The sequence below is a fragment of the Camelina sativa genome, chromosome 17, assembly GCF_030686135.1.
Source record: "Camelina sativa cultivar CO46 ecotype springtype chromosome 17, ASM3068613v1".
Classification (NCBI taxonomy): Eukaryota; Viridiplantae; Streptophyta; class Magnoliopsida; order Brassicales; family Brassicaceae; genus Camelina; species Camelina sativa.
The window spans coordinates 31977870-32000754 of NC_141896.1; the positions used below are offsets into that span (position 1 = coordinate 31977870).

General features: G+C 35.7%; 4 protein-coding genes and 2 pseudogenes across 5 annotated transcripts; 5 read left to right on the forward strand and 1 right to left on the reverse strand.

Annotated features, from left to right (window-relative positions):
- Nucleotides 1–3727: 3727 nt before the first annotated feature.
- LOC104758029 (defensin-like protein 289) lies at nt 3728–4330 on the forward strand. The gene is made up of 2 exons (XM_010480834.3): nt 3728–3875; nt 3970–4330. Exons 1-2 carry the CDS (start codon nt 3824–3826, stop codon nt 4224–4226), a joined length of 309 nt encoding a protein of 102 aa, XP_010479136.1. The 5' UTR covers nt 3728–3823; the 3' UTR covers nt 4227–4330.
- Nucleotides 4331–7253: 2923 nt separating this feature from the next.
- On the forward strand, nt 7254–9066 carry LOC147924587 (uncharacterized; annotated as a pseudogene).
- Nucleotides 9067–10061: 995 nt separating this feature from the next.
- Nucleotides 10062–12655, forward strand: LOC147924588 (uncharacterized). The gene is made up of 9 exons (XM_087496129.1): nt 10062–10217; nt 10305–10508; nt 10578–10667; nt 10754–10861; nt 10957–11208; nt 11290–11328; nt 11417–11719; nt 11814–12305; nt 12380–12655. The coding sequence occupies exons 1-9, from the start codon at nt 10077–10079 to the stop codon at nt 12653–12655; spliced, it is 1905 nt and encodes a 634-aa protein (XP_087352255.1). The 5' UTR covers nt 10062–10076.
- A 613-nt stretch (nt 12656–13268) lies between these two features.
- LOC147924589 (uncharacterized) lies at nt 13269–14378 on the forward strand. Its single transcript, XM_087496842.1, has 2 exons — nt 13269–13524; nt 13630–14378. Exons 1-2 carry the CDS (start codon nt 13269–13271, stop codon nt 14376–14378), a joined length of 1005 nt encoding a protein of 334 aa, XP_087352968.1.
- Nucleotides 14379–14801: 423 nt separating this feature from the next.
- Nucleotides 14802–18021, forward strand: LOC104758030 (DUF21 domain-containing protein At1g47330). Its single transcript, XM_010480835.3, has 11 exons — nt 14802–15246; nt 15358–15434; nt 15520–15603; nt 15682–15795; nt 15885–15971; nt 16091–16230; nt 16330–16417; nt 16644–16717; nt 16815–17032; nt 17114–17334; nt 17406–18021. Exons 1-11 carry the CDS (start codon nt 15069–15071, stop codon nt 17715–17717), a joined length of 1593 nt encoding a protein of 530 aa, XP_010479137.1. The 5' UTR covers nt 14802–15068; the 3' UTR covers nt 17718–18021.
- A 2691-nt stretch (nt 18022–20712) lies between these two features.
- Nucleotides 20713–22404, reverse strand: LOC104758031 (F-box protein At1g47340 pseudogene; annotated as a pseudogene). The gene has a single exon (XR_015587747.1). The product of XR_015587747.1 is annotated as an F-box protein At1g47340 pseudogene (transcript).
- Between the last annotated feature and the right edge of the window lie 481 nt (nt 22405–22885).

Sequence of the window (22885 nt, forward strand, 5' to 3'; positions counted from 1 at the left end):
ACGACGTGTTGGATTTGGAATATTTTGGTTGGATTCAAGCTTATTTGGGGTAAAGAAGAGGATGTGACTTTTAGACATCTCCAAGTTGAACTGAATCATGAAGTCTGGACAAGTTTCGAGAAATCTAGTGAAGTCTATAGACAAGTCTGCTGAAGTCTGGAGAAGTTTGGTGAAGTTTATAGACAAGTCTGCTGAAGTATGGAGAAGTCTGTAAAAGTCTGGAGAAGTCTGGTGAAGTTTATGGAAAAGTCTGCTAATGTCTGGAGAATTCTAGTGAAATCTGTTGTTATTCTGCTTGCAATCCAAACACTTCTTTTTTCTTAATTTTTCTATTCTCATTTTCATTTTTTAATTTTAATAAGGGTATAAATACCCCAAAAACCTAATTAGCAAGACACATCTTTTATCTTATAAAGCATAAGTCACTGCACCAATAAAATTTTGACAAATCAGTAAATTTTTTTTTTAAATATATAAAAAGAAGATAAAACAAAAAAGAGATCGTGGAAAGAAATAAAAAACAGAAATCTATATCACATAAAAAAACAAAAAAAAACATAATTACAGTGTGAAATAAAATTATTATTTTATAATAAAAGTGAGATCGTGGTAAAAAAGAAAACAAAAATTACACATCAATTCAGTTTCAACTAATTTACATATAACTGCATCATTCTCCTTTCTCAGCAAAATAATACGTTGCAAATTCACAGCATTTTTTGTTTCTCATAAAACTAAATCCGTTCCTAAATCCTAATATTTGTCTCACTTTCCTCCCGATCTCTTCGATGTCTATATATGCAATCATTTCTTCTTGCAATTTATTCTTGCAATTTATCATCTAAGTTTGTAGGTTTTATATTCTTCGCGATCAAACGAGTCGTCACTCTCCCTTCTACCAATTATGTGATAATTTGGTATTTATTAGTCAACATCATTTTGTATAAGTTGTTAATAATTGCAATTTTCTTTTTATCATTTTTTCTTTGTTGGTTATTGATTTTGTGAAGATAATTTACGTGAGAATCTGAGGGAAACCACTCATAGATGGGCTAGTGGTAGGATGGATTTCGAGTTGAGGATGAGATTTCCAATATTTTCGGGTTCGAATCCCCACGGCTGCAAACACCTTAAGTGGTCACCGCAGAAAAATTTAACATTGGGCTATGGGGCCTCCAGGAACCACTCTTACCGCCTTCGGGACGCATGCCAAACCTTCGGGCTAGTGGGCTAGTCAAAGCCCATTGGACTTTGGATACCTGGATTATAAAAAAAAAAAAAAAGGAGAATCTGAGGGAAACCCGTATATATATAGAAGACACAGACTTCGATTTAAAAGTTTCGTGGAAAATATCTTCCGAAGAAGAACACTTCCACAGAGCAAATCATGTAGCAAAAAATGTCTGGATTATGACCAACTGAAGGTAATAATCGTTGTTTAGTTTTAACATTTGATTTTGTTAAGCACAAATTGGTGAAATACCCTTTAGATCCTGACGCACGTTTACCATGTACAAAAAAAAAAAAGAACATACAAATATCTATATGTAGGCTAATGTTGATTTTTGTGAAAGAACCATGCATTAATGTTTGGTATGACATAATTTTTTAGATATTCTATAAGATTCAAATTATAAGTCTGATTGATGTTGAGAAACTATTTTTTCTAGTTTTGATTACTGTATTAATTTTGATAAACATGTAATCACACTAACTTTTTTATTAAAAAAAACCACTAGGAAATTATGTTTTAATACTAGTTCTATTATATTTTCTGAATTTTTTTATTGCACTTGAGACTTTTTCTGAGACACATTTTCTGGAGATTAGAGATTCATTCATCCTTCTTGACAATTTGGAGAAGAATTCTAAACTCTTTGCTTTTTATTTCATCAATTTAATTATGTTTTGTTAATCTCTTTGTGTTGTTGAATTCAGTATGTGCGAGTATCCTAATTGGGTTTTAGGGTTCTAAGTAGGGGATCAAATGATTTAGTGGTTTAACTGTTGCTTGAGAATTTTATTTTCTTTTTTGATTTATATGCTCTTAATGCTAGAATATGACTGATCACCTTGTTCTAGATTCTAGGTTTTTCTATGTATCAAAACTGTTCAATAGAATGCATGGACTAATATGAATTGAATAATATTTCTCTACCCTGTGAAAGTTGATGTTAGGAGGTATTGTTAATTTAGTGAACTTGTTTGATAATACAAATTTGATTAGGAGATTACAAATGAAAGTTTAGTAACTGAATAGTCAAGTTTAGTGATTAATACCTTGAAAGAGGGTTAGTAAAATCTTGCGTTCATGTGCTAGAATGGTTGTTAACTATTGAATTCCTTGTTTCATTTCCCCATTAATCATTGATCTCTCAAATACCCTATACCCCAATGTTTTAATCACATAAGTTAAACAGTTTTATTTATTGCATTTTAATTTACAATTTCTGAAACCAAACAAATAATCATTCGTTCACCTTAACTATTTACAAGTCTTGCAAATCTTTAGTGTACCATTGGTCCTTGTGGATTTGACCCTGCATATAATGGCTCACGGTTAATTGTACCGGGTAATTACTCGAGCAATCAGCTCACATACTGAGAAAGTCTTATTGGTGGCATATAATCCCTTTTGAAGTTACTGATATAATTCAATGCACAAAGTAGACTCTCATTGCCATAGGCCCATAGTAGATTTTCCAAAGATGACACTTCCTTCTCCACAACACATACTATAACACTCTGATCGCCACCTTTTAGTGGGCCCCATGTCTACTCTCAGTCCATGGGTCCACCTTCTTTAATGGGCTTCACATTCTCTCACTAGACCTGTGTGCCTATCCATATCCAACAGTCAGTTTGCTAGTCTGGAGGCTTTTAAGACTTGTTTACCGTCCTTACAAATCGCCATATGATATTTTCATATGTTTTGTCCTCATTTGTACAGTTCCAAACCAAATGTGGAATTCTCTCAGGATCTTTAACCGAAAAATAATTGCACTTTAATGACATATGTGGTCAAATCAAATTCTTTTAAACTTTTCTGCAAATTTCTGAAACCGAGGTATCACACATACGAGCTTTTCTTCTCGATTCTCATGATGGATACCTTTTGTGTCTCAAATTCTGATTTCGTTCTCATCTTACTTTATTTGGATATTTCGAGACTTAAAATTATAAAAATAATCAGTCACCGTCCCAATAATTTATATACCGGTTTAGTATAAATTAGAACTAATATTTTATGCTTTTAAAAATTAAATTTTTAATTTATAAATAAATTAGTATCACTATTAATAAAGAAAATATCATATTCCCACCATTGTTATTTTATGAAGGTTTTAGTGTATTTTTCATAATATTCCAAATGAAGAGGATGTTTAATGTGGATCTCATATTTAAATATATTTTAAAATAGTAAAAGATCTAGGAATAAAAAGGAATTACATCAATATTACTTTTAATCTTCATACCAAAAAAAGATTACTTTAAAATATCTAGGAATAAAAAAGGAGTTATATAAAATATTACTTTTAAATCCTCCTACCAAAAATAAAAAATAAATATTACTTTTAAATAGTAAAAAATATGGGAACATAATTTCCTCCTAGTTTTTTTCCTTAGCAAATATCATCTATTAGAGTAAATCTTATTTGTAAAAGTCAAGACTATGCATTAACTAAACTGCCATTTTCATGCTTCATGATATAATATATAAGCATCAAACCACCATGGCACCATGTGAAGATATCAAAAACGTTTTTTTTAAACTCTAAACCATAAACTCATCCTCATATCAAAAAACGTTCACACAAAAGACATGGCGGCATCGAAAACAACAATCTTCATCATTTTTGTTCTTTGTCTCTCATGTTAGCTTCTCTACATATAATCCCTAATATTTTGATTAGTCGATCTATAAAACCGAATAAAATATTAAATACGGTATGTGTTTGCAATTAATAGGTACATTGTTGGCGAATATCATTGGAGTGCAGGCCGATGATATATCATGCAAGACAACAAAAGAGTGTGTGGTGCAATGTTCAGAAGAAGATGCGAAATGTATTGACAGAAAGTGCCATTGTCCGCACCCAACAGTCGAGATTGAGCCAACCAATAAGCGATGCAAGAAGGATAGTGATTGTCCTTCTACTCATCCATGCCCTAAAGATTATTATTATGCTTGTGTTACTGGAGAATGTACTTGTATTGCTGTTTGAGAAAGCCTTGCAATACGTAATCATAATATATGAAAATTTTAGATGGTGTAGGTGTTTACACCATAAAATAATAATATTATAAATAAAATATTATAATTCATAAATAATGATATTATAAATAAAATATTACTCAATTATCATCTAAAATCCAACCAGAACCAACTCTCAAAAAAACCCAAAACCGATCAAATAACAATCCAATTTTTTTTTTTTTTTTTTTGAAAAAAAAAACAATCCAAAATTCTTAATCTTGAAAACCAGACTGAACTTATACAAAAACCAAGAATCGAGTGATTACCCAAAATATAAGAATATATCCAAAATATTAATTATATTTTGATGTTTATAACCCAGTTTCAAAGATACAATTATAAACTTGATTATACCAAAACAAACCCGATTTCGATCCATTACCTCGATTTTATTATCCATTATCACCCATCACCGCGCCTGATATGTGTATGAACTGGCTCTTCTCCATCACCGTTTTCTTCAGTATCACTCTCCGGATACACATCATGGCGGACCGGTAGTTCGTCGACGAACTCGTTGACCAACTGGTCGATGTGAAATTCATCTCTGTCAATGGCTTCTTCATCGAAATCTCCTCCAAATTCTGCATCTAGAACGACAATCGACATTAACGATGTCTTCCCTAAGGAATCTAAGCTGCTTCGACTTTGGGTTTTCAATCTCTAAGGTTTTTCGCTCTAGGATTTTTCGCGAATTTGGGGGGTTTTTTGTGAACATCTACAACCGGATAAGTGTCAACATGCATGCATGTTTCTCAGGATAGAGTATAAACGTTTGGTGGAATTTGCTAACAGAGGATTAAATTTCCTAAGAGTTTTTAGTTTAAAATTTATTTATTAAAATAATAGTTGTGGAATTAAAAATGGATCTGTTGAAATTCTATTTATATTAAATTCCCATATTTGTACCGTTGCAACCTAGACAACCAAAACATGCTTATAGCTTCATTCACAAATACAGAGATCAAGGATGCTTTTTGCTCCATCCCATTGCACAAGTCGAGTGGGCCTGATGGATACCCAGCAGAGTTCTTCATCAGATGCTGGAACATTGTATGTGGTGAGGTCACCTCTGCAATTAAAGAGTTTTTTTCCTCAGGTAAACTACTCAAGCAGTGGAATGCCACCACCCTGGTTTTGATTCCAAAGGTGTGCAATGCTTTCTCACCCTCTGAGTTCAGACCTATCTCCAGCCTAAACACGCTCTACAAGGTTATATCTAAACTTTTGGCAAATAGGCTAAAGCAGCTTCTACCTGGTATCATCTCTCCCTCTCAGTCTGCTTTTATCTCTGGTAGAAACCTCTCCGAAAATGTACTCCTTGCAACAGAGATTGTGCACGGCTATCACAAGACTAATATTGACCCAAGGAGAATGCTTAAAGTCGATCTGCGCAAAGCTTTTGACTCTATCAGGTGGGACTTCGTTCTAGCAACTTTGAGAGGCCTGCATATACCGGATATCTTCATTGCTTGGATCACCGGATGTATCACCACACCCTCTTTCTCAGTTTCGGTTAATGGAGTTATGAGGGGTTTCTTTCGAAGCAAAAGAGGGCTCAGACAGGGTGACCCGCTGTCCCCTTACTTGTTTGTGCTAGCAATGAAAGTCTTCTCTAAGTTGCTTCACTCACGGTACGACTTTGGCTATATCTTTTATCACCCTAAAACAGAGGAACTAGGCATCTCCCACTTGATGTTTGCGGATGATGTTATGATATTTTTTGATGGAGGAAGCTCGTCACTTCATGGAATCAATGAGACTTTAGACGACTTTGGGGGATGGTCAGGTCTGGTCATGAACCGAGGAAAGACAGAATTATTTTTGGCAGGGGTGAATGACACTGAATCCTTAGCAATAACGCAATACGGTTTCCCTCACTACAACAAATATGCACATTGATAGCAAATGGAGATAGCTCATTTTCCGTCACTGCTATGAAAGATGAGATTTTTTTACGGTTACTTTATAATAGCATCTTATAAACGCTATGATAGGAAAATTATAGAGCGGGAAACAAAAGTGACTTAGTCCGCCAATACTTAGTGAAATACAATTAGACGACCAAAAAAAAAAACCAAAATCTCGAGACACTCTCTCTCTCTCTCTCGTTACAACCTAAGCTCGCTACACCAGCTCGATTTCTTCTTCTTCTTCTAATTTCTTATCTGAAATCTCTATCAAATCTCCAACATTATCGCCGTTTGTGAAAAGCCCCAATTTCGCCGTTCTTGAGAAGCCCTAAATCTCCATATCCATCGCAATTGAGAGGTCGAATCTTCTAAATTCTTCTCCTAATTTCGTTATCTTTTTCGATTATTTGTGATTTCGAACAGCTTATGTGTGATTTCGATAAGTTTAGGTCAGATTTGCCTTCATAAACGATTTGACTCAAATTTAGGTTTCGGATTTGGGATTTTTTGCCTTCATAAACGATTTCACTCCAATTTAGGTTTCGGATTTGAGAATTTTTAGCTACTGTTGGTGATTGCAATTTGGGTTTCGGATTTGAGAATTTTCGGTTTTGGATATGAGAATTTTTTGCTAGTGTTGTTGATTGCCTTCATTAACGATTCGATTAGAGAGTTAATTTGTGCTTTTGTTTTCCTAGTGTTGGTGATTGCAATGTTGGGGAACTGAAGCTTCTCATTTCTGGTGATTGCAACAGGTTAGTATCATTAACCAATTTTTCCAACTTTTGGTGATTGCAATGTTCTGTCCTTTAAGTCTCTTTCGTTTAACAATGATATTAGCTTGTTAATATTGTTCTTTTAGCTTGTTAATATTCGTATAACAATGATATGAAATACTCTTTTAGTGTTGCTTATGGTTTGAATACAAGAAATTGTCTAAATTGTTGCTTACGGTCTTTGATTGGAAGATTATTGATTTATCTCTATTATAACATATGTGATATGTAATATGTATCTCTATTTTCTGTTTCTTATTGATTGCATTATTGTTATAAAGGTTAAAATTAATATTATAACATATAATGTTGGACAAAGCATAGGTGCATCTAAGCAGGTAAGGTTATATATATATATAAATATTTTATAATTAGGTTTCAGATAGGGTTTGTATACTTTAAGAGTTTCTATTTTCTTTCTTTTTTATTTCTCTATTGAAGAGCTGATCCTGAATATGAAAGAGGTGCTTGGAAATTTGTAAGGGATGCTGCGACTTTATTTGACATAGACATGATAATATGTCCTTGTAAAGACTGTCGTAATGTAGTACGACAGTTAGACAGTGTTGTGGTTGATCATCTTGTAAGAAGAGGGATGGATGAGGCATACAAGCTGCACAGTGATTGGTATCATCATGGAGATGTGAAGTCGGTGGAGGAGGTTCAAGCCAAACCAAATTAGTGGAATGAGGAAGTTTTTGAGTTATATAAAGCTGCTGAATTTTTGGATGAAGAGTTGGCTTGTAGAGGTGAATTAGGTGAGAATCTGGTGGGTGACTTAAGTGAGATTGCAGAGTGTGAGGACCAACGAGAAGATGAGTTCCTTGCAAAGATATTGGATGCTGAAACACCACTATACCCAAATTGTTCAAATCACAGCAAGTTATCGGCTATTGTCATTTTGTTTAGGATTAAGACACATAATGGCTGGTAGGACAAGAGCTTCAACGATTTGCTTCAGACATTGCCAAGCATGTTGCCAGATGATAATGTCCTTCACACATCATTGTATGATGTGAAGAAATTTTTAAAGAGCTTTCATATGGGATATGAAAAGATCCACGCATGTGTTAATGATTGCTGCCTCTTCAGAAAGAAGTTCAAGAAGCTTGAAAATTGTCCCAAATGTAATGCTTCAAGGTGGAAAATTAATAAGCACACTGGTGAGGTAAAGAAAGGTGTCCCACAGAAAGTATTAAGATATTTTCCAATTATACCAAGGCTGAAGAGAATGTTCAGATCAGAGGATATGGCCAAGGACTTACGGTGGCATTTCACTAACAAGAGCACAGATGGAAAACTTCGTCATCCGGTAGATTCTGTTACATGGGATCAGATGAATGATAAGTATCCTTCGTTTGCAGCTGAAGAAAGGAACATCAGGCTTGGGCTGTCCACAAATGGATTTAATCCATTCAACATGAAGAATAGTAATTATAGTTGCTGGCCTGTGCTATTGGTAAACTACAATTTGCCTCCTCACCTTTGTATGAAGAAGGAGAATATAATGTTGACATTATTGATTCCTGGTCCACAACAACCAGGTAACAATATTGATGTCTACTTAGAACCCCTTATTGAGGATTTGAATCATCTGTGGAAGAATGGAGAGGTAACATATGATGCCTTTAGTAAAAGTACATTTACTCTGAAGGCAATGCTTCTCTGGACTATTAGTGATTTTCCCGCGTATGGAAACCTTGCTGGATGTAAAGTTAAGGGAAAAATGGGCTGTCCTATGTGTGGGAAAAATACAGATAGTATGTGGTTGAAGTTTAGCAGGAAGCATGTCTATATGTGTCATAGAAAAGTTTTGGCTCCAACACACAGATATAGGGAAAAAAAAACTTGGTTTGATGGAAAAGCTGAACATAGGAGAAAGGCAAGAATTTTAACTGGTCATGAAGTTTATCAAAATCTGAAAAACTTCAAAAATGATTTTGGGAATGTGAAAAAATCTGGGATGAAGAGAAAGAGAACTGTCTATAAAGAACCAATCTATGATAGTGATGATGTATCCAGTGAATCCGAAGAAGATGAGGAAGTAGAAGTAGATGAGGATGAGTTGTCAAGATGGAAGAAAAGATCAATCTTCTTTAATCTGCCTTGGAAGGTATGATTACTTATTTTTAGATTTCATAAACTAATATATGATTGAGTTGAGATTCTTATGAAATTTATTTCTATATTTTAGGATCTACCAGTACGGCATAATTTGGATGTAATGCACATAGAAAAGAATGTTGACATCATATTGCTGGACTACAATGTGTTTTATGTGCCTATGTTTAGATGTGACTGGGCAGTAAGAGGTAATGGAGTTAAAGTGGAAGATGGGTTTACACTTGTTAACTTGAATCAGAGCCAAGTAAGCTTTCAAAAGGATCCATTTATTCTAGCATCTCAAGCAAAGCAAGTATTTTATTCAACTGAAGAGGGATCAAGTTGGTCTGTTGTTATGAGAGGTGCTTCAAGAAGATATAGTAAAGAAGATGTACAGGATGGAAATGCAGATATAATTGGTCCATTGCCAGTAGATGTTGACATGGATACTGAAATGGATGAAGCTGAATATGCTAGATCTGATTGTGAAGGCATATATGTGCCAAATGTAGCTTCTTGAATCATTTATCTATGTGTCTTATCTATGCATATTATGAAGCTATAGATTTTGGTTGATGTTTGTTGATGTTTGTTGGATGCTATAGATTTTGTATTCATTCTCTTTATAATCGTCAAGTTATAAGTAATTAATTTTTCCTTTTATGCAGGTGAATTAAAATGGGTCGAGCTAAAAAGAAGGCTGCAGGAACGAAGAAGACAGGAGAAAAAAGAAAGAGAAAGTCTAAAGATGATGATGTTGAGTATATTTGTACTATGGAGGCCCAACCTGTAGCAACAGAACATCGTGTGGAGGAAGAGGTGCATAATTCAGAAGAACCACCAACTAAACAACAACCAGCTATAGTGACTGATAAAGATGGACCCAGTACAGACGAGCCAGAAGGAGAGGTTGAATTGAATGAAGGACATGACCAGCCTGCTAAGCATAAAAGAAAACGAGGACCAACAAAGATGAAAAACCTAGCTAAGGATCCAAATGAAAGAATGAAAGTTGATTACAATCTAATGGGAGACGCTATTGGTCCAGGGTCAGTTAAGTTGGCATCATATGTAGGTACGTTGATGCGGGAACACATCCCAATCAACATTGCTACCTGGAAGAAAGTGAGTCAAGATCTCAAAACAGTTGTGTGGAAATCTGTTCAGGTAACAATTAGTTTTTTTCGTTTTAAAAAGTTTGTCAATTGAACATATTTACTTTCATAATTATTGTGCGAGTGTAAGCGAATGCAGGCAAGGTTTGAGCTTGATGAAGATTGGCAAAGGGTATCTGTGATTCACCAGATGGGAAATCTGTGGAGAGCACACAAGTCAGTCACAGTGAAAGCTATTAATTTGGCTGCAAATAACCAAGAGAGGATGAATTTGAGACCAACAAATATTAATCCTGTTGAGTGGCAAAAATTTGTCAAACTCGAAACGAGTGCTGCATTTAAGGTAATTACTTGTTATTATAAAAGTTTAGTACTTGATTGGTGATTAGTAATTAACAAGTTTCATTGTTAGGTTGTGAGTGATGAAAATAAAGCAAAAAGAAAGAAACAGATACCTCACACCACTAGCCGTAAAGGGATTGTCAGACTAACAGAAGAAATGGCAAGCATATATTTTCTATTTATGTTATTTACTACCTAGTGCTGGTAGATTGTTGTACTGTTACTGAAATTTTGTTTTTGGAACAGAAAGCTGAAAGTGGAGATCCTTCCAGCGTGACAAGAATGAAGGTTTGGATCAAGTCTGGAACCAAAAAAGATGGTACACCAGTAGATACGAATGCAGCTGAGATGATTGTAAGTCTGAATAGAGTTGTTGAATTAGTGTTCATGTTTGAAATTGTTGGTGATACGAATTGCTGCTAACCTGACATTGTCTTCATGTTTTACAGCAAAAAGCAGCTGAAATTGTTGGAAGTGATGCTCCAACATTTTCAACAAATCCAGATGAAGATCACCTCGCCAAGCTTTTAGGACGTGACAATCCTGGTAGGCTGAGGGTAATGGGTAGAGGCATGAGCAAGACCAAATTAGCTTGTTTACAAGTGAAGAACAAGTGTATGGCTGATATGGAAGAGATGCAAGTAAAATTAGTAAAACAGGTCAATGCCTTGGAAAGTGAAATTGTCAGAATCAAAAATCAGGTTAGATACTTTAAGAGTTTTAAAATATTCATCAACCAGTTAGAGTATTATAAATTGACTTTATTTTTGTTTATGTTACAGAGACCAGAAGCTGAAATGGGTGAAAACTCAGCTGCAAGAGTAACAGATTCTTAATTTTTTTCATATCAGCTAAGTGATTCTCCTTATTTACGTTTATAACTCTTATTTTCTCATAAAATTTTTGCAGAGTGTAAACAGAAGAGGACATCCTAAGTGTGTGTTTCTTGATTGGACTGAGACGACAAATGAAAATGTTGGTGAGGGTCGTATTCTTTCTTCTGATCCTGATGACATAGTGAATGACTGTCGTCTAGGCCCTATGGATCTCAAAGTGTTAGTTGAAGCTGCATATAAACCAGATGCATTTCTATTGAGACCTGCACAAAAGATCTGTATTATGAAAGAAGCTGTTGGACATATAATCGCATGGCCAGCTGATAAGTGTAAACTTCTAGACAACGACATCCAAATAGAAGACATCGCCCCAATGGTAATTTGTTATTTGTTTACTGGATTTGTTTACTGATTGTTGTTATTTGTCAATAACATTCATACTGGATTTGTTTACTGATTGTGTTTGACAGGGTCTACAAGCAAACAAATGTAAACTATTGGATTTGTCTAAGGGTGAAGTAATTGTTGCTGAAGGGCGTTGGGAGACACAAGAACCAAGTGCATTGGTTAATGGACTTCCTCTTGGACCAAAAGCAGTTAAAGTATTTGTGGATTCAGTAAAGCAGCCTGATATATCACTATGGAGACCTACAGCTGAAATGTCATATCTTGAGGACTGTTTGATGGCTTTTGTATCGTGGCCCCTGAGTAGAGTTGATTTTCAAAATACCTCATCTCCAACTGATATACCAGAAGCTTCTAGGTCTGCATCAAAGGCCAAGTCTGCCGACACAGCTTCTAAGTATTCAGCAACAGCTTCAAAGGCTGCATCAGTGTCTAATTCTGCAGCTACGTCTTCTAAATCTGCATCTGGCTCTGAATCTCCTATTGATGATGCAACAGGTCCAAAGTCTCCAATAAAGAATACTTTACCATCACAGTCTTCTCTCAGGAAGTCTCCAGTAAGTGTTTTCATATATTATGAAGTTTTTTTGTTAATTATGATGACTGATGGTTTATATTGTAAACATGGCAGCGCATTACTAAAGTTATTTCCAAGGAGAATAAGAAGTGCAAGTTGATGGAATTAACTGGAAAGAACAGGGTTGTGGCTGAAGGACGATGGGCAACAAATGAGCCAACACATAAGGTTCACCACACTCCCTTGGGTTCTAATGCAGTTAAAGTATGGATAGATATTGTGAAGGTGAGCAATGTAAAAGTTTGGAGGCCATCAGATGAAATTGAGATTTTAGAAGATGCACTTAGCTCTTGCATTGCTTGGCCAGAGAACAAGGTCATTATGTCTTAAACTGGAGGTTTTATTGAAGTTTTATTGTGTAATGTTAAGTACCTGATGGTTTATTTTGTTCTTAAGACTTTTCTTATGTATTTTGGATATGAACTTATGATTAATTAATGGTCAATATATGACATTTTATAAAACTGGGTATGTGTACTATAATCACATATCAGAAAATGTTATAAAAGTACATGTAATAGAATATTTGACATTTGAATAATGCTATGTTTTAATCATCTATCGTAGCTTTTAAAAAAACGTTATGATATAAGAACATAACATAGCACATAATTTGACTAATTATTAAAGATAAAACAGCATTTTGCAACAGCTATCTAAGAGATGTATAACATAGCACGAAAAATCAAATATTGTTTAAATTTTTTAAAAAATTTAATCGTGATAATACAGCAGTTTATATGAGCTATGTTATAAAACTATAACATAGCATACTAAACTCACGCTATCGTATGTACGGTACATATAATAACAGTACCATAATATAGCGTCGATGAAAATGCTATCATAGGCCTATGATAGCGTTTTTCTCGTGATAAGAATAAACATATTTGTTGTAGTGCCTTAGGGCTCCTTGCCTATCCGTTATCTGGGGCTGCCACTGATGAGTAGAAAGTTGAAACTCATTGAGTATGCTCCTCTTGTTGAGAAGGTGAAGAAAAGATTTACTATGTGGGCTGTCAAATCCTTGTCTTTCGTTGGGAGATTACAACTGATAGCGTCGGTGATTACTGGTACAATGGTTTTTTGGATGTCGACTTTAAGCTCCCCAGAGGTTGCATCCGTGAAATCGAATCGCTTTGTTCTCGATTCTTATGGTCTGGAGGGATTGAGAATTATCATAAGGCAAAGGTCTCCTGGTCAAAGGTCTGTCTGCCCAAAACAGAAGGTGGTCTTGGCATAAGGAGATTTACTGAATAGTAAAACTGCGCTAAATCTAAAACTCATCTGGCTATTATTCACAGCAAGTGGTTCTCTGTGGGTTGCTTGGCAAAAATCACATTACCTTCACAGCTCGGCAAGCAACTTCAGTTTTAAGTTCTGGAATGCTACAAAATCAGTCAATGACTCGTGGCAATGGAAATGTCTCCTAAGGCTAAGGCCTCTCGCTAGGAAGTTCTTGAAGTGTAAACTAGGTAATGGCCTTCAAACCAGCTTCTGGATGGATAACTGGACTCCGTTTGGCCCACTCATCACTTACCTTGGTGAGACTGGTCCCAAAATCCTACGAATCCCAGTTACCTCAACGGTCTCTGCTGCCACTGATTCGAGCTCTTGGCTCCTGCCGGCACCTCGTTCCGACCATGCACTAAACCTCCATATTTTTTTCACCTCAATCAACTTACCACTAAACCGTTTTCAACAAGACTGGTTTAGTTGGTGTGTAGATAATGTTGACTGTGATAGGTTCTCCTCTTCGAGGACTTGGCAAAGCATTCGACTAAAGGAGGAGGAGAAAAATTGGGCACCATTAGTTTGGTTCAAAGGTGCAACACCGCGTAACGCTTTCCACATGTGGGTCGCTCAACTGGATAGACTCCCCACAAGGTCGAGGCTCCAATCCTGGGGTCTGCAAGTCAGCCATATTTACTGTTTATGCTCTTCTCAGATTGAGACCAGGGACCATCTCTTCCTCTCTTGCGCTTTCACTAAAGTTATTTGGAATATGGCTTTCACTCGGTTAAGGTTAAACACAGTTATGTTCCACCAATAGGAAGATCTTCTTTCCTGGATTAGTGGAAATTCGGAATCTGCGTCATATACTCTTCGGAAGTTAGTTGCCCAGTCGATCATCTATTCAACTTGGAAACAGAGGAACAACATGCTGCATAACTCACATCAAATTCCTCCAGCTACCATCTTCAAATCCATAGTCTGAGAAGTTTTAAATTCAATCCATGCTAGACAGCATCGTCAGAAGTTTCGCAACCTTTTGATCCGTTGGCTCATTTGATGATTGTTTTGCATCACTCGTTTGCTTCCTTGTTTTTTACTCTTTTTTTGCCAAGAAACTAAACTTTAGGTAACCTACATGTAATTCCTATTTTTCATTTTAAATGATATTTACACGCTTTAAAAAAGAAAATATATATATATATTTGTACTGTATATATTAAGGTGGTCCACCAGATTTGGTAAAATTCGACCGGAGATTAATCCGGTCACGATCTTAAAAACAATGTTAAATAAATACCCAAAAAGGAAAGCTTAAAACTAAAAGAACAAAAACGTTTCATTGCGTCTGATTCGGATGCGCACTACTCTACCACCAAAGAGTCACACTAACTAAAATCAGCTCTTTTGCCTAATTCTCCCCAAACACAATTCTCAATTTTGTCGCCGGAACAAACAAATTTTTTTTTATCAGACTCCTGCCTGCCTCCGGTTCCGGTAGCTTAAAACTATGGCGTCGGATCTTCCGTGCTGTGGAACCACGTTCTGGTTCTACGTCGTGATTATCATATCTCTTGTAGCGTTCGCTGGGTTGATGGCTGGTTTAACGCTTGGTCTCATGTCTCTTGGTTTAGTCGACCTCGAAGTTCTCATCAAATCTGGTCGTCCTCAAGATCGAATCAACGCCGGTTAGAGATTTGGAACTCAAATTTTTGTTTCATTTGGAATTGGAAAAAAAAAATGAGGTCTCTGTTTCGTAGAATTTATGATTTGAGAAGTTGTGAATTGGTTTTGTTTAGGTAAGATATTCCCAGTTGTGAAGAATCAGCATCTTTTGCTCTGTACTCTTTTGATCGGAAACTCTATGGCTATGGAGGTAATAAGAGATTCCATGGAGAGACTTGTTTGTATATATGGTTATGATGATGATGATGATCTCTGTTTTACGTTTTTGATTGTAGGCTCTGCCGATATTTTTGGATAAAATTGTGCCTCCATGGATTGCAATTCTTCTATCAGTGACTCTTATACTGGTGTTTGGAGAGGTTTCACATCTGTTTCTACCGATGTTTCGTTTCTTTTTCATTTGTACAAATTGTGTGATCATAGTAGAGTATCTGCAGATCATGCCACAAGCAGTTTGCACTCGATATGGGCTCAAGGTTGGAGCGATAATGGCTCCTTTTGTCCGTGTTCTTCTTATTCTATTCTTCCCCATTTCGTATCCAATCAGCAAGGTTAGCTATAGCCACTAGAATTTGTGTAACTACTTTTCTGGCTTTAATTAAAAATGCTCGGCTAAATCTGATGGAAATTGTTGCTTCAGGTTCTTGATTGGATGTTGGGTAAGGGACATGGTGTTCTTTTACGTAGAGCTGAGTTGAAGACATTTGTGACTTTCCATGGAAATGAGGTATGCAGCTAACTTAGGTATATGTGAATGACTCAATAGTTCTAGGAATGTGGATGAACCGTATCATCCTATAGCCAACCTTCCTGACTTATACTTGTACGTAATTCTTCCTTTATTAGGCTGGGAAAGGTGGAGATCTAACAAACGATGAGACTTCTATCATCACAGGTGCACTTGAATTAACTGAAAAGACGGCAAAAGATGCAATGACTCCCATATCGAATGCTTTTTCCCTTGATCTTGATACCAATCTTAATTTGTGGGTTTTCCTTTATCTTTTTTTGTTTCCTTTTATCTTCCCTTCTAGATATACGCTTGGATATTTTGGACTTATAATTTGCTGTCATTTACAATACAGGGAAACCTTGAATACAATAATGTCAGTTGGTCATAGCAGAGTTCCAGTTTACTTCAGAAACCCCACACATATAATTGGGCTCATTCTGGTACTTGCCTTTCATATTTCTCACTCTATTATTTCTGCATAGTTGGTGTTTCTGTATGTTTGGTATTCGAAGTAAACTGTATTGTCGAGCTTAAATTTAATTATTTAAGCCAATGTGTAGCCTAGTTTTAACAAGAGAGGAGTTTCCAGATATTAAAGAGTAGTTTACATATAAAGAGTATGACCTTCTCATTCACAGATTGTAATGTCTCGTTATGCTTGTACAGGTTAAAAATCTCTTGGCAGTTGATGCTAGAAAAGAAGTTCCTCTTAGAAAAATGTCCATGAGAAAAATTCCGCGGTAAATGAGACTCTCTAATGTTTGACTATTCTTGACATAGTTTACGGCCAGGATCTTTCTTGACACAGTTCTATTTGCATTTTTTCTTTGTGTACAGTGTCTCTGAGACAATGCCACTGTACGATATCCTAAACGAGTTCCAGAAGGGTCACAGTCACATAGCAGTTGTCTACAAGGATCTTGACGAGCAGGAGCAATCTCCCGAAACAAGCGAAAATGGTATTGAGCGCAGAAAAAACAAGAAAACAAAAGATGAACTTTTCAAGGACAGTTGTAGGAAACCGAAAGCTCAGTTTGAGGTATCAGAGAAGGAAGGTACGATGTTGGCATGACTTAGCTAGTTTCCATAGATAAACATGAAAACACATGTCTGCTTAATGTTTGTTTGGAATTCAGTATTCAAAATTGAAACTGGAGATGCAAAATCCGGCAAGAGCGAGAACGGTGAGGAGCAGCAGGGGAAAACGAGTTTATTGGCTGCTCCAGCTAAGAAGCGACATAGAGGCTGTTCGTTCTGCATTTTGGATATTGAGAATACCCCCATACCTGATTTCCCTACCAATGAAGAAGTTGTAGGAGTTATCACCATGGAGGACGTTATCGAAGAGCTTCTTCAGGTAACTGAATCTGAATCATAAGCATCTGCCTTATGTTTAAATGTGGCTAAATGTGTTTGCTCTGATTTCAGGAAGAGATCCTTGACGAAACCGATGAGTATGTGAACATCCACAATAGGATCAGAGTAAACATGCATGCTTCTCAGGAGAATCTACCAAGCGTAACCTCAATCACGCAATCGTCATCGGGCTCTACGAGTCCGAACCAAACATCCCATTTGGCCACACCAGATTCGAGTCCAACAACAAAGCTTTCAGATTCAAGACCTACAACAAAGCTTTCAGATTCAAGTACTACAACGAAGCCTTCAGATTCTAGTCCTACAACAAAGCCTTCAGGTTCGAGTCCTACAACAAAGCCTTCAGATTCAAGTCTTTCTTAAGTTTATATGAGTGAGGATATATAGTTACATGATTTTAAAGAAAGAAAAAAGGTTGAAGCTGAAGCAGCTTTACTTATTTAATTAACACTACATATTTCTTTGGTAAAGTTTTGGTCTTTGAGATAAGGACTCCGAATGGGTTACCAAAATACCTTGTACAAAAATTGCGCTTTCGGATCTATCAGCTTTGGTCCGTATAGAGTATACTATTCGGAGCCATAGACACTTTTCGTTGTATGGGAAATTAGTTTGATGTAAATTTCACGGAAGATATTTGAATAAAATGAACAAAATTTATGTTCCACACAGTATTTGAATTTACTTACATAGACTCGTGGCCAGTGCCGGCCTTGGGACCAGCAGTGCGACCGCTCTGAGTTCATAGATTAAGGAGACAAATAATGTAAGATTAAGGGGCACAAAAAAAATGCAAGATAAAGGGGCAAAAAAAATAATAATGCAAGATAAAGGGATCAAAAAAATAATGTAAGATAAAAAAGACAAAAACAAAATTTGTAACACAAAAATAGTTCATTAAAATATATTTTTACGAGTCAATAACCAAAAAAACTCTTTATTTTCCATAATTATCTCAACTGACTCCAACTTAGAACGCAAATAAATTTTTATAATCTTATCAAGTGTTTATATATTATCAAAATGAAATCCATATTTTTTTAACATATAACAGAGATTCAAAAAATTTTTTTTGATCTTTTATTCAAACAAAAAAAAAATTTGCCCAAGGGCCCCTAAAAACCTTGAGCCGGCACTGCTCGTGGCACATAATACTGTTAAGTTGGCCTAGCGCCAAACTGAGAACTACCTGACCAGATATACCACGGTGATCTGACTTTTTTGAATGGATAAAAATCATAGTAATCGGGTGTTTGAATCTTAATTGCCTAGCCTAACTTTTTTTCTTTATGACACTTGACCGTTCTTGACAAAACCAACTGAAATTTTTTTGACCGTTCACAAAAAACCAACACACAAGTAATGTGAACTACTAGTGTCACTCCACCCGTAATTGCAAGCACTTTGTGGTAATTGTAAGAAATTAAACGTTCACTCATTAGCTTTCAAAGTGAATGTTATGCTCAAAGAACAAATTATAAAAACCGCTCTCAAATAAAATAAATTAATGCATATGAAAAAAATATTATCGTCGTAATCACCAATGAAAAAGAAAATAGTGGGAACAATTTTAATTCAGTTAAACATTATAACACTATTCAGTATGTACCATAGGTGAAGCCAACGATGACGATGGAGATGGCGGCAAGTACGAGCTCACCTAGACTGCCCGCGAACGCGTGAGTGATGATGAAAAGATCGAGTTTATCTCAAATATATTTTTTAAGCATTCCAATATATTTCATATCTTTGACGAGTCGGTTCATCTCGTTTTATATGTTATATATATCTATAGATATATATATTTCATTTACGTCATATTCTTGATAACGAATGAAATTATTACCAAGGACCCAAGATTGTTAATATATATATAAAGGCAACTAACATGTTTCTAGGGTACCATGAAAAGAGCATACATTTCAACCAGGAAAACAAAGAAGTAAAAAGCATGTGTTGGTAATATGAATATCACTATTTGAAGTAGAAGAGTCAATATGGTTGGCTTCGATATTAACTCTAAGGAACAAAGAATTGTGTGTTAGTAAGTAATATAGTAAACAACGAATGATCTACCCAAACTTGAAGAGTAAGAGTCCACCCAAACATTGTGGTATCTTAGTTAAATGTTGTTATAAGATGACTTATTTAAAAGACTCCTTTTCTTTGGTTAAGTTTTTGGTGTTTGAGATTAAGGGGGGCTTATTGGTTTGGGATTGAATGAGAATTTTAATGACTTTATATAAAATCATAGAAAGTATAAATTGAAGGATTCTAAGAGATTGTTTAGAAGTTTTTTAAAATCTTGCAGATTTGTTTTTCCTAATCTTGTAAAATCTTTCGTAAAATCTTGCAAACTTTCTCAAAAAATATTGCACAATATTCTCTTGATTATTCAACGCTTTTGTCAAAAAAGAGAGTAAAAAAAAATATAAAAACAAAGAGAGAAAGAGATTCGGAGGAGGATTTGCTTGGAGGTTTTGCTCTGTTTCCCACTTCTTGTTACAGAAGTGACGATGATACAAAAAAGGGTGTCATGATCCTTTTAATATACTCGGAGCGTGACGTAAACAAACATGCACACACATAGAGAAGAAAGAGAGATAGAGATAGAGATGAATACAATATACATTGACCTCTGTTTCTCATGAGGATGCACATGCTCTTCTCTCTATTTCAAAAGTTTTTGTTTTGTTTCATTGCTCTCTCCTCGTCTCTCTATTGTCAGAAGTTTTTGGAGATATGATGGAAGATGATTGGGAATTTGCAACGTCGTCAAACGTGGCTCTTCTTCTCCACCTCCCAAAAAGTTATGGACTATGATTCTCACAATCTCTCTATTTGATGACAGTGTTTACATGACTTTTTTTATGAAGAAAATAATATAGAATCCTAAACCAATAACAGAATAGTTTAATTCATCAACAATCCAAAATTCTTTTGTTTTACTTGAATAACATAAAACTTTTAATGATTTGATAAAACTCTTAATCCAATAACACTAGATTTATGAAGTTTTTAGATAACTTTTTATAAATGCACAACTAATAACACAAAATTTTAAAAGAGTTTTGAAAAGTCTTGATTGAATAACAACATATTTTACATAACTTTTAAAGTCATTAAATTTTTTCTTAAATCCCAAACCAATAACCCCCTAAGTTTTGATTTTCTGTTTGTGATGTTTCATTCGAGAGTAAGTCGCAAGACACAACTCAATGTTTGGGTTAAATAAAATTTTTTTTTTTCATGCTATAAAATAACAAGTTTCAGTTAAATAAAAAAAATTATATTTAGTTAGTTCTTTGTCTTCCTTAAAATATGAGAAATCAATATTTTAACAGAGATCAATAGATTCTTTGTACGTAAAGAAATGGGTCAATCTTTTACCAAAAGAAAAAAAATCGATGTTGCATTATTGTTTCTCATCACACAATCGAGAGCGTCTTTGGCAAGACCTATAACCCATACAAGACACAGCAAACTCGTGGTGAATATTATTAATTGATGATGTTATGTATTCTTCTTAGTTCATCGATCATGGAGGAAACCTAGCCACGTCCACGGTTGCCGCGGCCACGATTTCCACGGCCACGGTTACCTTTTCCTCGAATGTCTCTGACTTTCACGCAACAGTCTTTGCTCGGAGGGATTCATATGATGCATCAATCCAGACTCACTGTCAGACCCATCTGAATCAACTGACTCTCCATCTAAAGGAAGTGATTCTCCAACAGAAAAAGAGGAACCCAAAAGGCTGAACCTGTTTTTTAGAACCCTATTTCCATCAGAATTGTATTCTTCGTCTGATGATTCTGATTCTACAAATTCTTCTATCTTCGGATAAATAGCTTCGTAGAGTTTTGACTTGAGTAGCTTTGAATCATTAACATTAAGATCTTCTATATTGTCTGCATAGGCGTAGAGTCTACTACAATCCTTTAAAAAGACGTCGTCTACAAAGACGTGGACTCTACTAGGATTGTTGACTGCGTCATCATGGTAATCTCCAAAACCTTGGATTTCAACACGCCGAAGAATGTTCCTTTCAGGATTGAAGTAGAAAACATAAAACGGTTGTTTAGATTTATAATCAGCCATCGACAAAACGATTTCACCCGTAGCAGTCACCGCAACGATGGACACGTAATGATCCAAGAACTTATCATCCCTCAAAGGTGTAGGCATATTTTGACCATTCCCGTTTCTCGGCATCCTCTAGAACCCACAAACGCAACTCAACGACGTCATCAGCGTAGTCATCATAATAAACCAAACCTAACTTTCCTATATAGTTAATCAATTCACAATAGCCTTATGGGTAAATAAAGTCGAATTTCTCAGACCTAACGTCAAAGCAAACTATCACAAATTCAAGTAACTCCTCGGACGTGTCACCTAAGTAATACACAACCCCATTGATGCATAACCCCACGTGTTACGGCACATTTTCTAATCCTTCTCCAACTCATTTCTCCAGTTCCTGGTGTCAGAATTTTATTGTGATCAGAACAATATGGGCAAGACATGAACAATACCTTGTATTGCTTGTCAATGGGATCAAATCCCAAAAAGCTATACGTCCTTCTGTACCTATACAGGTAAGGTAAGGCTGCATACCTTCCGGTTTTAGGGTTAAACATCACAGGCACTTCTCTGTAATAATCTTGTTCTTTGGTCCACATACCATAGAAATATATCAAACCACCGGCATAGCCACAAGAAAATTGTCGGTCTTCACGAGAACAGATCCGCTTATCGTCTTGAGGGAACTTCATATGAAATTCGGCTGTTACTACAAGAGAAGACAATACAGACTTCTCACATAAACTTTGATGGTGAGGCAACGAGAAGATGCTCCACAGACCATCTTTTTCAATGGCGAATATGAGACGCGGCTGAGCCGAGGATCTGGTCAGGAACAACTCTGTGAAATATGGACGAGAAATATAACACGCAATGAAACCTCGCGACTGACTTTGCAGGCAATCTCAATAATATCTCGAGGACGAGATCAGTCGGGATGGAATCTGAAACCATGATTGCTTTGTTTTGCTGATCGAAAACACAAGAGATATATATATGTTAATTCTTATATGAAGAACTAGAGAAACCCTAGCTACCAATTAAAATAGAGAGACAATAACTGAAAATAAGTTTTCTTTCACCAAATAAATCTAGAGGATGAAGACTGATTTTTTAAGACTATTTTAAAGTTAAAACTCACCGACGAAACGAACGGCGGGGGAGGATGTATACTGCTATCTCGGCGAGCTTAATATTTCACCTGCGTGTATCGAATCTCTCAGGGTTTGACCACTCCCTAATTGATATATCGTGACAAGCGTAAGAAAAAAATTGTGGAAAGCGGCCGTGAAAATAAAAGGAAAATAGAAACAAGAGTTTGAGGGGAAAAGTTCTCTCTTATTCATCCTGGATACAACATTTATATAAAAATAGAATATTAGTATACCGGATTAAGAGGGTATGTAACTCAAAAAAAGGAAAAAAATAAATCAGAAATAAGAAAA

Coding starts and splice junctions, on each gene's coding strand:
- LOC104758030 (XM_010480835.3), top strand. CDS start 15,069: ATGGCGTCGGATCTTCCGTGCTGTGGAACCACGTTCTGGTTCTACGTC. Junction 16,718..16,814: donor TCCATGAGAAAAATTCCGCG/GTAAATGAGACT, acceptor CTTTGTGTACAG/TGTCTCTGAGACAATGCCAC. Junction 17,033..17,113: donor TGAGGTATCAGAGAAGGAAG/GTACGATGTTGG, acceptor TTTGGAATTCAG/TATTCAAAATTGAAACTGGA.
- LOC147924588 (XM_087496129.1), top strand. CDS start 10,077: ATGGGAGACGCTATTGGTCCAGGGTCAGTTAAGTTGGCATCATATGTA. Junction 10,668..10,753: donor TCAGACTAACAGAAGAAATG/GCAAGCATATAT, acceptor TTTTTGGAACAG/AAAGCTGAAAGTGGAGATCC. Junction 12,306..12,379: donor CTTCTCTCAGGAAGTCTCCA/GTAAGTGTTTTC, acceptor TAAACATGGCAG/CGCATTACTAAAGTTATTTC.
- LOC147924589 (XM_087496842.1), top strand. CDS start 13,269: ATGAGTAGAAAGTTGAAACTCATTGAGTATGCTCCTCTTGTTGAGAAG. Junction 13,525..13,629: donor CATAAGGCAAAGGTCTCCTG/GTCAAAGGTCTG, acceptor TATTATTCACAG/CAAGTGGTTCTCTGTGGGTT.
- LOC104758029 (XM_010480834.3), top strand. CDS start 3,824: ATGGCGGCATCGAAAACAACAATCTTCATCATTTTTGTTCTTTGTCTC. Junction 3,876..3,969: donor TTTTGTTCTTTGTCTCTCAT/GTTAGCTTCTCT, acceptor TGCAATTAATAG/GTACATTGTTGGCGAATATC.